This window comes from Oncorhynchus mykiss, chromosome 19 (assembly GCF_057628025.1).
Source record: "Oncorhynchus mykiss isolate SJ-2025 chromosome 19, ASM5762802v1, whole genome shotgun sequence".
In the NCBI taxonomy this organism is placed as follows: domain Eukaryota; kingdom Metazoa; phylum Chordata; class Actinopteri; order Salmoniformes; family Salmonidae; genus Oncorhynchus; species Oncorhynchus mykiss.
Window position 1 is genome coordinate 33,987,430 of NC_143040.1, and position 17,677 is coordinate 34,005,106.

The 17,677-nt window shown below is 42.5% G+C and overlaps 1 protein-coding gene across 2 annotated transcripts in view; it reads right to left on the reverse strand.

Moving 5' to 3' along the window:
• The window catches only part of sptlc2a (serine palmitoyltransferase, long chain base subunit 2a), a 59,585-nt gene that overhangs the window by 18,568 nt on the left and 23,340 nt on the right, over positions 1 to 17,677 (reverse strand). For both annotated transcript variants that reach the window (XR_016488676.1, XM_036954482.2), the window contains exons 6-9: positions 16,568 to 16,661; positions 15,578 to 15,683; positions 12,725 to 12,944; positions 11,923 to 12,049 (exon numbers count right to left, since the gene is read on the reverse strand). Coding sequence is in view for 1 of the 2 variants with exons in the window: in XM_036954482.2 (XP_036810377.2) it covers positions 11,923 to 12,049; positions 12,725 to 12,944; positions 15,578 to 15,683; positions 16,568 to 16,661 (547 nt within the window). In the remaining variant the exon portion in view is untranslated. The remainder of the gene's footprint in view (positions 1 to 11,922; positions 12,050 to 12,724; positions 12,945 to 15,577; positions 15,684 to 16,567; positions 16,662 to 17,677) is intronic.

Here is a 17,677-nt window from a genome sequence, read left to right on the forward strand (position 1 = left end):
TTCTCTCAACCAGCTTCACCTTGAATGCTTTACCAACAGTCTCAAAGGAGTTCCCACATATGCTGAGCACTTGCTGAGCACTTGTTGGCTGCTTTTCCTGCAATCTGCGGTCCAACTCATCCCAAACCATCTCAATTGGGTTGAGGTTGGGTGATTGTGGAGGCCAGGTCATCTGATGCAGCACTCCCTCACTCTTCTTCTTGGTCAAATAGCCCTTACACAGCCAGGAGGTGTGTTGGGTCATTGTCCTGTTGAAAAACAAAAGCCCAAACCAGATGGGATGGCGTATCGCTGCAGAGTGCTGTGGTAGCCATGTGGGTTAAGTGTGGCTTGAATTTTAAGTAAATCATTGACAGTGTCACCAGCAAAGCACCTCAACACCATCACACCTCCTCCTCCATGCTTCACGGTGGGAATCACACATACAGAAATCATCCGTTCACCTACTTTGCATCTCACAAAGACACAGCGGTTGAAACCAAAAACCTCTAATTTGGACTCATCAGACCAAAGGACAGATTTCCACCGGTCTAATATCCATTGCTCGTGTTTCTTGGCCCAAGCAAGTCTCTCGTGTCCTTCAGTAGTGGTTTCTTTGCATCAATCATGAAGGCCAGATTCACTCCTGTTACTTGAAATTTGTGAAGCAATTATTTGGGATGCAATCTGAGGTGCAGTTAACTGCCGATTTCTGAGGCTGGTAACTCTAATGAACTTATCCTCTGCAGCAGAGGTAATTCTGGGCCTTCCTTTCCTGTGGCGGTCCTCATGAGAGCTTGATGGTTTTTGAGACTGCACTTGAAGAATATTTAAAAGTTATTGAAAATTTCCGGATTGACTGACCTTCATGTCTTAAAGTAATGATTGGCTGTCATTTCTCTTTGCTTATGTGAGCTGTTCTTGCCATAACATGGACTTTTACCAAATAGGACTATCGTCGATATATAAAGCCCACCTTGTCACAACACAGCTGATTGGCTCAAAAGCATTAAGGAGGAAAGAAATTCCACAAATTCACTTTTAACAAGGCACAGCTGTTAATTGAAATGCAGAGTTCATTTACTAACTCTATTTTATCAATGTACCAAATCGGGCTTCAGGAAGAAGCATAGCACAATTACAGCAGCCATGAAGGTTTTAAATGATATCACTGAAGCCATTGACAAAAAACAGCACTGTGTCTCACTTTTTATTGATCTCTCTAAGGCTTTTGATACAGTTGATCATGCTATACTAAGGCAGAGATTGTCGAGTGTAGGTCTTTCGGAGCATGCAGTTGCATGGTTTGCTAACTATCTCTCTGATAGAACTCAGTGCACTCAATTTGATGGGCTTATGTCTGTTAAATTGTCTGTCTTGAATGGTGTGCCCCAAGGCTCTGTACTTGGTCCTCTCTTATTCACTATTTATATAAATGATTTAGACAAAAATATCCAAAATGCACAACTTAATTTTTAACTTAATTTAACTTAATTTAACTTAACTTAATTTTTATGCTGATGATTCTGTTATTTACTGTTGTGTCTCGTCTCTTAAAAAAGCTTTCCAGAACATGCAAACTGCTTTTTATACTGTTCAACATACCTTGTGTCAATTGAAGCTTATCCTCAATACTGACAAAACTAAACTAACGGTGTTTTCTAATGCAAGAAATAAAACCTTTCACCTATTACTACCTGTCAGGGCAAGGAGCTTGAGGTTGTAACCTCATAAATATCTTGGAATTTTAGTTGATGACAGCCTCTTTTAAATTGCATATTCAACAACTTGAAGCTGAAAATTGGATTTTATTTTAGGAATAAGGCCTGTTTTTCTTTTGAAGCCAGAAGGAGGCTAGTGTCAGCTACATTATGACTTTTCTAGACTATGGGGATATTTTATATATGAATGCTTCCGCTCAGTGTTTGAGATCAATTGACACCCTTTACCATGGCGCACAGAGATTTATTTATTTATTTATTTATATAACAGCAAAACCCTTATGCATCACTGCACTTTGTATACCAGGGTTGGCTGGCCTTCTCTAGTCACTCGTAGGCTCAGTCACGGGATATACTTTTATTTACAAAGCCATTTTGGGTTTACTACCTTTTTATTTGGGCATTTTTATTGTTCAGAAATGTGGTGGGTACTCTCTTCGTTCGCTGGACTTTATCCTGCTAACTGTTCCAAATGTTCAAACTGAATTTTGTAAAAGGGCTTTTATGTAATCTGCGCCATCGTCTTGGAACACCTTCCAAAATACTTTTACACTGGAAGAACTTTTAAATTACTGACAAAGGATTTTGAGGCTGATTCCCTGACCTGTCAATGTTTTTAATTTGCTGTTTTATACTTGTGAATTCAATGGTTTTTACTAGATTACTTGTAGTTTTTCATGTTGTCTGTCTGTAATTTTTTTGTAATGACTTGGTGCTGCCTATCTTGGCCAGGGCGCTCTTGAAAAAGTAATTTTAATCTCAATGAGCCCTTCCTGGTTAAATAAAAGGTTAAATAAAATAAATAAAAATAATTCCAGGTGACTACCTCATGAAGCTGGTTGAGAAAATGCCAAGAGTGTGCAAAGCTGTCATCAAGGCAAAGGGTGGCTACTTTGAAAAATCTCAAATATATTTTAATTTGTTTAACACTTTTTTGGTAACTAAATTATTCCATGTGTCATTTCATAGTGTTGATGTCTTCACTATTATTCTACAATGTAGAAAATAAAAAAATATTAAAAAAATAAAAAACTGGAATTAGTAGGCGTGTCCAAACTTTTGACTGGTACTGTATTAGAGGTCGACCGATTATGATTTTTCAACGCTGATACCGATTATTGGAGGAGGACCAAAGGACCATATTTTTTATTTGTAATAATGACAAGTACAACAATACTGAATTAACACTTATTTTAACATAAAATAAAACATCAATAAAATCAATTTAGCCAAAAAATTAATAATGAAACATGTTCAATTTAGTTTAAATAATGCAAAACCAAAGTGTTGGAGAATAAAGTAATATGTGCCATATAGAAATGTGTGCCATGTAATAAAGCTAACATTTAAGTTCCTTACTCAGAAGATGAGAACATATGAAAGTTGGTGGTTCCTTTTATTTAACATGAGACTTTAATATTCCAAGGTAAGAGGTTTTAGGTTGTAGTTAATATAGTATTTATAGGACTATTTCTCTCTATACCATTTGTATTTCATATACCTTTGACTATTGGATGTTCTTATAGGCACTATAGTATTGCCAGTGTAACAGTATAGCTTCCGTCCCCCTCCTCGCCCCTACCTGGGCTTGAACCAGGAACACATCGACAACAGCCACACTCGAAGCATCGTTACATAATAACACATAGAAATACGAGCCTTTGGTCATTAATATGATCAAATCCGGAAACTATCATTTCGAAAACAAAACGTTTATTATTTTAGTGAAATACGGAACCGTTCGGTATTTTTAAAATATTCTTGTTACATTGCACAACCTTGAATGTATGTCATAATTACGTAAAAGTCTGGCAAATTAGTTCGCAATGAGCCAGGCAGCCCAAACTGTTGCATATACCCTGACTCTGAGTGCAATGAACGCAAGAGAAATGACACAATTTCACCTGGTTAATATTGCCTGCTAAACTGATTTAGTAATTATAACTAGTGATTATGATTGATTGTTTTTTTATAAGATAAGCTTAATGCTAGCTAGCAATTTACCTTGGCTTCTACTGCGTTCGCGTAACAGGCAGGCTCCTCGTGGAGTGCAATGGTTAGAGCGTTGGACTAGTTAACTGTGCGGTTGCAAGATTGGAACCCCTGAGCTGACAAGGTGAAAATCTGTCGTTCTGCCCCTGCACAAGGCAGTAAACCCACAGTTCCTAGGCAGTCATTGAAAATAAGTATGGGTTCTTAACTGACTTGCCTAGTTAAATAAATAAAAATAAAACATTTTTTTTATAAATCGGAAATCGGCACCCAAAAATACCGATTTCCGATTGCAAACTTTAAACAACACTTTTTATGGATATCTTTAAGAAATGGCTTTCTTCTTGCCACTCTTCCATAAAGGCCAGATTTGTGCAATATACGACTGATTGTTGTCCTATGGACAGAGTCTCCCACCTCAGCTGTAGATCTCTGCATTTCATCCAGAGTGATCATGGGCCTCTTGGCTGCATCTCTGATCAGTCTTCTCCTTGTATGAGCTGAAAGTTTAGAGGGACGGCCAGGTCTTGGTAGATTTGCAGTGGTCTGATACTCCTTCCATTTCAATATTATTGCTTGCACAGTGCTCCTTGGGATGTTTAAAGCTTGGGAAATCTTTTTGTATCCAAATCCGGCTTTAAACTTCACAACAGTATCTCGGACCTGCCTGGTGTGTTCCTTGTTCTTCATGATGCTCTCTGCGCTTTTAACGGACCTCTGATACTATCACAGTGCAGGTGCATTTATACGGAGACTTGATTACACACAGGTGGATTGTATGTATCATCATTAGTCATTTAGGTCAACATTGGATCATTCAGAGATCCTCACTGAACTTCTGGAGAGAGTTTGCTGCACTGAAAGTAAAGGGGCTGAATAATTTTGCACGCCCAATTTTTCAGTTTTTGATTTGTTAAAAAAGTTTGAAATATCCAATAAATGTCGTTCCACTTCATGATTGTGTCCCACTTGTTGTTGATTCTTCACAAAAAAATACAGTTTTATATCTTTATGTTTGAAGCCTGAAATGTGGCAAAAGGTCGCAAAGTTCAAGGGGGCCGAATACTTTCGCAAGGCACTGTATATATATATATATATATTCCAAAAGAGTAAACGGTGACTTCTGACAGCATGTGAAATGTTTTTCAAAGCTGAAAGTTTTTTTGAGCAGTGTGTGTGTGTGTGTGTGTGTGTGTGTGTGTGTGTGTGATATATATATATATATATATATATATATATATATACACACATACATACACTGCTCAAAAAAATAAAGGGAACAGTAAAATAACACATCCTAGATCTGAATTAATGAAATATTCTTATTAAATACTTTTTTCTTTACATACTTGAATGTGCTGACAACCAAATCACACAAAAATCATCAATGAAAATCAAATTTATCAACACATTGAGGTCTGGATTTGGAGTCTCAAAATACTCAAAATGAAAGTGGAAAACCACACTACAGGCTGATCAAACTTTGATGTAATGTCCTTAAAACAAGTCAAAATGAGGCTCAGTAGTGTGTGTGGCCTCCACGTGCCTGTATGACCTCCCTACAACGCCTGGACATGCTCCTGATGAGGTGGCGGATGGTTTCCTGAGGGATCTCCTCCCAGACCTGGACTAAAGCATCCGCCAACTCCTACACACTCCAGCCACATGAGGTCTAGCATTGTCTTGCATTAGGAGGAACCCAGGGCCAACCGCACCAGCATATGGTCTCACAAGGGGTCTGAGGATCTCATCTCGGTATCTAATGGCATTCAGGCTACCTCTGGCGAGCACATGGAGGGATGTGCGGCCCCCCAAAGAAATTCCACCCCACACCATGACTGACCCACCGTCAAACCAGTCATGCTGGAGGATGTTGCAGGCAGCAGAACGTTCTCCACGGCGTCTCCAGACTCTGTCACGTCTGTCACGTGCTCAGTGTGAACCTGCTTTCATCTGTGAAGAAATGCCAGTGGCGAATTTGCCAATCTTGGTGTTCTCTGGCAAATGCCAAACTGTAAGGTTGGGCTGTAAGCACAACCTCCACCTGTGGACGTCGGGCCATCATATACCACCCTCATGGAGTCTGTTTCTGACCGTTTGAGCAGACACATGCACATTTGTGGCCTGCTGGAGGTCATTTTGCAGGGCGTTTTGTGGTCCTCCTGCTCCTCCTTGCACAAAGGCGGAGGTAGCGGTCCTGCTGCTGGGTTGTTGCCCTCCTACGGCCTCCTCCACGTCTCCTGATGTATTGGCCTGTCTCCTGGTAGCGCCTCCATGCTCTGGACACTACGCTGACAGACACAGCAAACCTTCTTGCCACAGCTCGCATTGATGTGCCATTCTGGATGAGCTGCACTACCTGAGCCACTTGTGTGGGTTGTAGACTCCATCTCATGCTACCACTAGAGTGAAAGCACCGCCAGCATTCAAAAGTGACCAAAACATCAGCCAGGAAGCATAGGAACTGAAGTGTCTGTGGTCACCACCTGCAGAACCACTCCTTTATTGGGGGTGTCTTGCTATTTGCCTATGATTTCCACCTGTTGTCTATTCCATTTGCACAACAGCATGTGAAATGTATTGTCAATCCGTGTTGCTTCCTAAGTGGACAGTTGGATTTCACAGAAGTGTGATTGACTTGGAGTTATATTGTGTTGTTTAAGTGTTCCCTTTATTTGTTTGAGCAGTATACATACATACATACATACATTACATACAATTCGATCGGGTTAAAGTCTGGGCCACTCAAGGACATTCAGAGACTTGTCCCGAAACCACTCCTGCGTTGTGTTGGCTGTGTGCTTAAGGTCGTTGTCCTGTTGGAAGGTGAACCTTCGCCCCAGTCTGAGTGCTCTGTACTTTTTTCTGTTCATGTTTCCCTCTATCCTGACTAGTCTACCAGTCCCTGCCGTTGAAAACCACAGCATGATGCTGCCACCACCATGATTCACCGTAGGGATGGTGCCAGATTTCCTCCAGACATGACGCTTGGCATTCACACCATATCATTCAATCTTGGTTTTATCAGACCAGAAAATCTTGTTTCTCATGGTCTGAGGCCTTTAGGTGCCTTTTGGCAAACTCCAAGCGGGCTGTCATGTGCCTTTTACTGAGGAGTAGCTTCTGTTTGTTTTTCTGGAAGGTTCTTGGTCACCTCCCTGACCAAGCCCTTCTCCCCCGATTGCTCAGTTTGGACGGGCAGCCAGCTCTAGGAAGGGTCTTGGTGGTTCCAAACTTCTTCCAATAAGAATGACGGAGGCCACTGTGTTCTTGGGGACCTTCAATGCTGTATTAATGTTTATGTACCCTTCCGCAGATCTGTGCCTCGACACAATCCTGTCTCGGAGCTCTACGGACAATTATTTTAACCTCATGGCTTGGTTTTTGCAGTGTCAACTGTGGGACCTTATATAGACAGGTGTGTGCCTTTCCAAATCAATTGAATTTACCACAGGTGGACTCCAATCAAGATGTAGAAACATCTCGAGGATGATCAATAGAAATAGGATGCCCCTGAGCTACATTTCGAGTCTCATAGCAAAGGGTCTGAATACTTAATTTTGTTTTATAAATTTGCAAACATTTCTAAAAACCTGTTTTCGCTTTGTCATTACGGGGTAGTGTGTGTAGATTGAGATTTTTTTATTGAATCCATTTTAGAATAAAAACTACCTTAACAAAATGTGGGAAAAGTAAAGGGGTCTGAATACTTTCCGAATGCACTGTACCTAGGTAAGAATGCTGTTCATCAACTACAGCTCAGCCTTCAATACCATAGTGCCCTCCAAGCTCATCACAAAGCTCAAGGCATGGAACTGGACCCTTCCCTTTGCAACTGGCACCTGGACTTCCTGAAGGGCCAACCCCAAGTGGTGAAGACAGGCAACAACAACTCCGCCATGCTGATCCTCAACATGGGGGCCCCAGAGGAGGTGCGTGCTCAGCCCCCTCCCCCCTTTTCACGCCTCCAACTCTATAAGCAAGTTTGCTGACGACAACAGTTGAAGGCTGAGTACCAACAACGATGAGACAGCCTACAGGGAGGAGGTGAGAGCCCTGGCGGAGCACACCATCATCCACATCGACAGGGCCGTAGTGGAGAGGGTCAAAAGCTTCAAGTTCCTTGGCGTGCACATCACTGACAACCTGAAATGGTCCCTTCACACAGGCAGCATGGTGAAGAATGCACAACAACCTCAAGGAGGCTGAAGAAATCCGGTGTGGCCCTCATTTCTCCAGATGCACTATTGAGAGCATCCTGTCGGGATGCAATTGCACCATCTGCAACCACAGGGCTTTCCAGACCGTGGTGCAATCAGTCCAACACATCATCGGGGGCACACTGCCTGTCCTCTAGGACATCTACAGCACCCTGTGCCACAGGAAGGCCAAGAAAATCATTAAGAACCTCAGCCACCGGAGCCACAGCCTGTTCACCCCGCTAACATTTAGAAGGTGGAGACACTACAGTTGCATAAAAGCTGGGACCGAGAGACTGAGAAAGAGTTTATCTCCAGGCCATTATCAAACAGTCACCACTATCCAGCCTCTGCCCAGTACCCTGCCGTGAACCTTAGTCACTGTTCTAGCTGGCTACCACCAGGTACACTACCCTGCACCAAAGAGACTGCTGCCCTATGTAGAGTCATTGAACACTAGTCACTAGTTACTTATGTTTACATACCGTTTCACCCACTTTATACGTATATACTGTAATCTAGACTAGTTATGGCTCATCCTATATAACTACTGCTGTAAACACCCTTTTCTATTCATTTACTGTCCATACTGTCTATACACTGCATTATATTTATATACATTAGGGGTGTGACGTTTAAACAAAATTGGGATCGACAAAGTTTAGAAAGAAATCCCTAACTGAAAAACAGTGCAATTATCACAAAACTACCACTAACAGGCCCCAATCATCATCATCATCATCAAGCGTAAAATAAACTTTAAACAAATGCCTAACGCAACCATGCTGAACGTTAGTAGATCTGCATCTTTCAAATGATTTGCCCCGGATATAAAGCGCTCTGCACGTCATCCTCGTTAACAGTAAAAAATATATATATATAAAAATGCCAGCGAGTGAGACAGAGTGAGATAGGGTAGAGACAGCAGTGAAGTCCTGTATGGCAATTACTTAGAGAAGTTAAATGAGGAGGTTGTGAAATGCAAACTCTGCAAGGTGGAATTGAGCTACAGTGGCAGCACAGGTGCAATGCTGAAAAGGGAGGCACCGTGAGACCCAACCCGTTCCTGGCAGCAGTGCGATAAGGGACGGGGGGGTGAGAAAATCACAGCGCTGATTACAGAAATGATTGCAGTTGATTTGCAGCCATTGTCAACGGTAGAAGATGTCGGCTTCAATGTTGCCCTGTTGGCATGTCTAGAACCAGACAACAAGATGCCATGTCGAAAAACTGATGGAGAAATTGTGCAATGATTACTCTGCAAGTAGGCCTACAAAAGCGCCAGCTCTCGAACAACAAGAACCTAATATTTATATATTTCTAAATTCCATTCTTTTACTTTTTAGATTTGTGTATTGTTGTGCATTGTTAGATATTACTGCACTGTTGGAGCTAGGAACACATGCATTTCACTACACCCGCAAGAACTTCTGATAATTCTGTGTATGTGACCAATAACATTTGAACAGATTGTTGGACGTCAATGAACACACTGTCATACATCACTGCAACGACCCATCACGTTAATGAGAAGTGGGACATGAAGTCCCAGGAACTACTGACAATTAAGAACATGGAGGAGGCACAGAGCAGAGAAACTAAAACGGCATTAACAACCATCGTTGCTGAGTGGGTGGGGGACAGTAGTAATGTGAGTGTACACACACACACACACACACACACACACACACACACACACACACACACACACACACACACACACACACACACACACACACACACACACACACACACACACACACACACACAGTTGAAGTCTGAAGTTTACATATACCTTAGCCAAATACATTTAAACTCAGTTTGTCCCAATTCCTGACATTTAATCAAGTAAAAATTATCCTTAGGTCAGTTAGGATCACCACTTTATTTTAAGAATGTGACATGTCAGAATAACAGTAGAGAGAATTATTGTTTTCAGCTTCTATTTCTTTCATCACATTCCCAGTGAGTCAGAAATACTCAATTAGTATTTGGTAGCATTGCCTTAAAACCGTTTAACTTGGGTCAAACGTTTTGGGTAGCCTTCCACAAGCTTCCCACAATAAGGTAAATTTTTTAGGCCTTGTCAGATTTGTCAGATTTGTCACACACACTTTTTCAGTTCTGCCCACAAATTTCTGTAGGATTGAGGTCAGGGCTTTGTGATGGCCACTCAAATAACTTGATTTTGTTGTCCTTAAGCCATTTTGCCACAACTTTGGAAGTATGCTTGGGGTCAATGTCCATTTGGAAGACCCTTTTGTGACCAAGCTTTAACTTCCTGATTGATGTTGCTTCAATATATCCACATCATTTTCCATCCCCACGATGCCATCTATTTTGTGAAGTGCACCAGTCCCTCCTGCAGCAAAGCACCCCCACAACATGATGCTGCCACCCCCATGCTTCACGGTTGGGATGGTGTTCTTCGGCTTGCAAGCCTCCCCCCTTTTCCTCCAAACATAAAGATGATCATTATGGTCAAACAGTTACATTTTTGTATCATCAGACCAGAAAACATTTCTCCAAAAAGTACGATCTTCATCCCCATGTACAGTTGCAAACCGTAGTCTGGCTTTTTTATGGAGGTTTTGAAAAAGAGGCTTCTTCCTTGCTGAGCGGCCTTTCAGGTTATATCGACATAGGACTCATTTTACTGTGGATATAGACACTTTTGTACCCGTTTCCTCCAGCATCTTCAGAAGGTCCTTTGCTGTTGTTCTGGGATTGATTTGCACTTTTCACACCAAAGTACGTTCATCTCTAGGAGACAGAACGCGTCTCCTTCCTGAGTGGTATGACGGCTGCGTAGTCCCATGGTGTTTATACTTGCGTACTATTGTTTGTACAGATGAAGGTGGTACCTTCAGGTGTTTGGAAATTGCTCCCAAGGATGAACCAGACTTGTGGAGGTCTACAATTTCTTTCTGAGGTCTTGGCTGATGTGTTTGGATTTTCCAATGATGTCAAGCAAAGACGCACTGAGTCTGAAGTTAGGCCTTGAAATACATCCACAGGTACACCTCAAATTGACTCAAATTATGTCAATTAGCCTATCAGAAGCTTCTAAAGCCATGACATCATTTTCTGGAATTTTCCAAGTTGTTTAAAGGCACAGTCAACTTAGTGTATATAAACTTCTGACCCACGGGAATTGTGATACAGTGAATTATAAGTGAAATAATCTGTCTGTACAGATATAATATGTCTGTACAACTGTTGGAAAAATTACTTGTGTCATGCACAAAAGTAGATGTCCTAACAGACTTGCCAAAACTATAGTTTGTGAACAAGAAATTTGTGGAGTGGTTAAAAAATGAGTTTTAATGACTCCAACCTAAGTGTATGAATTGGCCAAATTCATCCAACTTATTGTGGGAAGGTGGTGGAAGGCTACCCGAAACGTTTGAGACACACACACACACACACACACATATATTCCGGTCCCTGACATCATTCTGATATTTACTAATTTCCTTATTACTATTGATATTTTCTGGATTGTGTGTGTATTTTTAAATATATTATTGCTTGGTATTACTGCACTGTTGGAGCTAGAAACACAAGCATTTCGCTGCACCTGCGATAACCTGCAAATCTGTGTACACGACCAATACACTTGATTTGATGGTACTGTAGTTAAAACCTGATAAATAGCCTACTATATAGTCAGTGTTTACCCAAGCTTGGGTATAGCAAGTACAGTACGTTTCCACCAATATAGAACACTGATTACCTCACACACAGTCAGTAAATCAGAACCCTACTCTGTGTCTGTCCAGAAACTAAGTTTGTCTGTTGAGAGCATTCTGCCATGCTCGTCTTAAACAAGCTTCTGCCGCCCCCTTGTGGTGAAGCATGGTATGGGTCAACAGAAAACACCTCAGTACCAACCACAGAGCAAAAACATCCTCTAACACCTTTTACAGCTCAGTGCAATGTCTTCAAAATGGCATTTCATTGCATCAGTGTGTGTGGGGGAAATAGCAGCTTTTCACTCTACCCACTGCGTTTCTACGTGTCGGACTCACCAAGCGTCGTCCCGTCCTCTCCCATAATGCACTTCATAGAAGCGATGATCTGCTCCACGACAGGAGGTGACATGGACGCGGCGTACACCGCACTGTGAGAGTGGGAGCGCAGGTACTCCAACAACTCCTAAAATAGAACAGAATAGAATGTTATTGTCGATTCTGAGGTTAGTATATTTGCAACACTAAAAGTATACATTTCTGATTTCACACTTGGCATAAAAGTAGATATCTACATTGTGCGCCGTTGCTCTTCACCCTCCTCTCTCAAATGTTGCTGTGTTGTTAATATGTCATGTTTTTATATTGATATGGTACATTTACAGGATCTGAAAGGTTTATTTGTAACGTGATTGAAACGTTTTAGTAACAGTAAAGGACGTTGTGCGATTCTAAACGCGTGCGACTCAAGCTATACTTTTCCTTGTGCGCATGCACGGGCAATAACACGAGTGGCACAAAATGGAACATAACATTGCAGAAAAAGTTCAGAATGAGACAATTTCATGTGTACAACATCAAAAGACCTGCATCACTATCCTGAGAGCGTTGCCGTTTTGAAAAGGATGTATTTGGGTGTTTTTGGAGCCGTTGGTTCATGTTTTATCTGTGCCCCTGCAACAGCTGAATGAGCATGAGGAAGTCTATCGCTGGCGGGGTACGCTTTTCAAATCCAGGTGAAATCGCAACAAAAGTGTCAGGACATCTATAACTTCTATAACATGCCATTTACATACAAAATACAGATTTGGTTTTAAAAAAAAAGTGAACTTGTCCATTACAACAACGTTATCCTCCTCACCTTCCTGCCTCCGATGTAGCCCCCAGCGGCACCAAAGCTCTTGGTGAACGTCCCCATCATGACGTCCACGTCTCGGGGGTCCAGACCAAAGTAGTCGACCACACCTCGGCCCCCTGGCCCCAGAGCCCCAATACTGTGGGCCTCGTCCAGGTACAGATAGGCCCTGTAGCGCTTCTTCAGAGCTATGACTTCAGGTAGACGTACTATACTGCCTTCCATACTGGGGACAGAAAGAGAGGGGTAGGAAGGTGGGTGGGTGGGGGTGACAAGAGGGACAAAAGATGGAGGAAGTATCCCATCTTCACTTCAGGGGACATTTTCAGCCATCACATCACATAGTGTACATTTGACTAATGAGAGAGAGAGCACCAGTGTTGGGAGTTCCTGTCGATTCCTTCTTTACAGTATAAAGTTTAAACAGCATGTAGCCTGGGGTGGTCTAGCAGTCTAAGCTGCTGCCTCTGAAGTATATGTATAATGTTCTGCTGCCAGCAGGCCTTCTTGAACATGTAAACTTTCATGTGCCTTAATAACAAACTCGTATGTGATCTGTAAACATTTTTAGTTACGAGCCTAGTTCAGCCTAGGAGACAGCTAGGGAGAGAGACAGGATCCTTCCTGGACTGCCATGATTGGCTGAGATAATGGTGGGGCTGTACATGCCGAGAGATGAGTCCTGATTGGTGTGTCACGTCACAGGCTTCCATCTATCACAGAATGGGGGCTTCACTGGTCAGTATATAGATCATCTTTGCTACTGCAGATATTTGGAAAGATATAGCTAGCTATGTGTAGCAGCAAAAGTGTTGCCACAGCTCTCAACAACATTGCTGCCCTGAATGTATCTGTTGCTAGCAGCAAAGCACAGAAGGGGAAAGTTTAAGTAGAGACTGCTTTTTGGAGGACAATGCCATGCTGACTCGTATGAATACTATATCATCCCCCTTGGTGATTTTCCTATTTTGTTGCATTACAACCTGTATTTTAAATTGATTTTTTGGGGGATTTCATGTAATGGTCACATAAAATAGTCGAAGTTGGTGAAGTGAAAAGAAATAACTTGTTTAAAAATTTGTTTTAAATAAAAACGAAAAAGTGGTGCGTGCACATGTATTCACCCCCTTTGTTATGAAGCCCCTAAATAAGATCTGGTGCAACCAATTACCTTCAGAAGTCACATAATGAGTTAAATAAAGTCCACCTGTGTGCTAAGTGTCACATGATCTGTCACATGATCTCAGTGTATATATATACACACCTGTTCTGAAAGGCCCCAGAGTTTGCAACACCACTGAGCAAGCGGCACCACCAAGTAAGCGGCACCACCAAGCAAGCGGCACCATGAAGACCAAGGAGCTCTCCAAACAGGTCAGGGACAAAGTTGTAGAGAATACAGATCAGGGTTGGGTTATAAAAAAATATCTGAAACTTTAAACATCCCACGGAACACCATTAAATCCATTATTAAAAAATTGAAAGAATATGGCACCATAACAAACCTGGCAAGAGAGGGCCGCCCACCAAAACTCACGGACCAGGCAAGGTGGGAATTAATCAGAGAGGCAACAAAGAGACCAAAGACAACCCCGAATGAGCTGCAAAGCTCCACAGTGGAGATTGGAGTATCTGTCCATATGACCACTTTAAGCCATACACTCCACAGAGTTGGGCTTTACAGAAGAGTGGACAGAAAAAAAACATTGCTTCAAGAAAAAAATAAGAAAATAAGTTTGGTGTTTGCTAAAAGGCATGTGGGAAACCCCCCAAACATATGGAAGAAGGTACTCTGGTCAGATGAGACTAAAATTGAGCTTTTGTCCATCAACGAAAACGCTATGTCTGGCACAAACCCAATACCTCTCATCACCCAGAGAACACCATCCCCACAGTGAAGCATGGTGGTGGCAGCATCATGCTGTGGGGATGTTTTTCCATCAGCAGGGACGGGGAAACTGGTCAGAATTTAAGGAATGATGGATGGCGCTAAATACAGGGAAAGTCTTGAGGGAAACCTGTTTCAATCTTCCAGAGATTTGAGACTGGGACGGAGGTTCATCTTCCAGCAGGACAATAACCCTAAGCATACTGCTAAAGCAACACTTGAGTGGTTTAAGGGGAAACATTTCAATGTCTTGGAATGGCCTAGTCAAAGCCCAGACCTCCATCCAATTGAGAATCTGTGGTATGACTTAAAGATTTCTGTACACCAGTGGAACCAATACAACTTGAAGGAGCTAGAGAAGATTTGCCTTGAAGAATGGGCAAAAATCCCAGTGGCTAGATGTGCCAAGCTTATAGACATACACCAAGAGACTTGCAGCTGTAATTGCTGCAAAAGTGGCTCGATAAAGTATCGACTTTGGGGGGGTGAATAGTTACACACGCACAAGTTCGTTTTTTGGTCCGTTTTGTAGTCTTATTTCTAGTTTGTGTCACAATAAAAAATATTTTGCATCTTCAAAATGTTAGGCGTGTTGTGTAAATCAAATGATACAAACCCCCCAAAAATCTATTTTAATTCCAGGTTGTAAGGCAATAAAATAGGAAAAAAGTCAAGGGGTGTGAATACTTTCGCAAGCCACTGTACATCAGAATTTTTAAAGGAGATGGGTGGGACTAAAGCTTAAGAGTGTGTGAAAGATGCTGAATAGTCGTAAACAAATAACAGCAAAATCTTTCAAGTTTATCAACTTTCAAAGCAGTATAGCTTTCCATGTTTATCCAACTACAGTGTATGATAAACCATTTTGAAGCTCTGAGTCTGTACTTCTATAAAAATGTAAACAGATTGACTTAAGCTCACATAGAGCTGTACCGTCAGAAGTAAAGTTGAAATAGCATGTAAAAGACTACCTGTATATACCCTCCACCAGTATGAGGATCTTCTTCCACGGCCTGTGTGTTCTGGGCTGGCCGTGGACTATGGCGTCTCTCAACATCTTCTCCAGACTTTGCATGTCTGACAAGACACACCAGGAGCACACAGTTACACAGTTTCCACAGCAGAACAATCACCATGAACATCTGTCAGGAGACAATGGCCAGCCTTAGCCTTTTGGGGGGCCTGAGCGAGATTTGTCTGGTTGCTGGCTGAACCAGTCTCAAATCAATCCATATGAAATGAAAGGCAGGGATGCTAACAACGCCAGTTGTTCCCATTTTCTGCAATTCTACCCATTTTGCCATGGGATGGAGATAAATCTTTGCAGTTCTAAAGCTAAAACAATGGGGGCCACTTGAAGGTCAGGGACACTAGGCACCTACCTGCCCTGCATATCCGGTCGGTATTCGGCCATGATTACTACAAGTTTATATAGCAGGCTAGACTAATTTACCAATCTAAAAATGATTAGCTGACATACTAATTGAGTGTGTCAGTGACTGACATAAGTGAAAAACTGCTGATGTACTGCCAAACTTCTACACACACACACACACACACACACACACACACACACACACACACACACACCACTGCTGGGACTAAAAGGTTTAGACCAGTGCAGTTGTTCCAAAACTTTTCTAAGTAGTGTATGCCCCTCATGGACTAGCTATAGAGCCTTAGGGTGGTGATCTGTACACTGTAGAAACAGGGGGGGGACAGAGATAAAGGACAGACCCATTGTAGCATGTGGGACAGATATAAGGGATGTATAAGCCCCACCATTTTGGTTGAACATGAACAAAGTATGGAGGGGATAAAGATAAGGGTCGAACCCGATATTGCTGTGGGGACAGCGATAGAGGACGGACACGGTTTTGCAGTGGGGACAGCGATAGGGGACGGACCCAGTGTTGCAGGGGGGAAAGGGATAGGGGATTGCGGGGGGGGGGCGGACTTACTGTTGTGTTTGAAGACACGGATGGTGGACCCAGACAGCCTGGCTCCCAGGACCAGAGAGGCATGGTTCAGCTCATCACTTAGGATTAGACAGCCCTACACAGAGAGAGAGACAGAAGAGCTTGTCTACTAACACTATTTTTATGCTTGATCAATAAGTAGTAAACCCTAACCTCACCATCTCGCGTTTCGCAATCCTCACAAGGAAGAAAGAGAAAAGAAACCTCACACTGCATCCGCTCTCACAGCAACACAACAGAGTTGACCTCTGGCTGCCCTGGCGATGACCTTTGTCCTGACAGAAAGTGGAGCTGTGATGTGCTCCTGGCGGCAGGAAACACTTCCCGTTGATAATATGTTGTGTTATCGAGACTCTCCCGTGGCGTGCGTACGCACCACCCAGGTCTGGAGGTCACCTGCTGGCGCCATGATGACACACACAACCTCCCAGAATGTTGTTGTTATGGAGATATGGAACAGGCTGTCCTCTGAACATTATGACAACACCACGCTGGTATTAAATATACTAACATGGATTCTCCCCCTATTTCAATACAAACACACCCTCTTCCTCTCAAACTCTTAACACACACACACACCTTTGGCAGCTGTGATCCTGAAAATGATGATGTTCCAAGGTGTGGTGCAGGCAGTACTGAGAGGGCAACACAACAGACCGACAGAGCACACAGTGCCACGGCGAGAGGGAAAGAAAAGTAGAGAGGCAATGAGTGAGCGCCAGGGAAAGTGTAATGAACAGAGAGCGGGTGAAACTAACTGAATAAAAGAAGGAAGAAAGATGTCTCTAGAGGAGAGCGAGAGACAGACAGAGGCATCTATGTTCGTAGTAACTCAGGAAAAGTTTTTAGTAGAATAATGAATGCCAGAATTCAGGCCTTCCTAAGTGAACACAAATCAAATCGGATGTATTTATATAGCCCTTCGTACATCAGCTGATATCTCAAAGTGCTGTACAGAAACCCACCCTAAAACCCCAAACAGCAAGCAATGCAGGTGTAGAAGCACGGTGGCTAGGAAAAACTCCCTAGAAAGGCCAAAACCTAGGAAGAAACCTAGAGAGGAACCAGGCTATGAGGGGTGGCCGGTCCTCT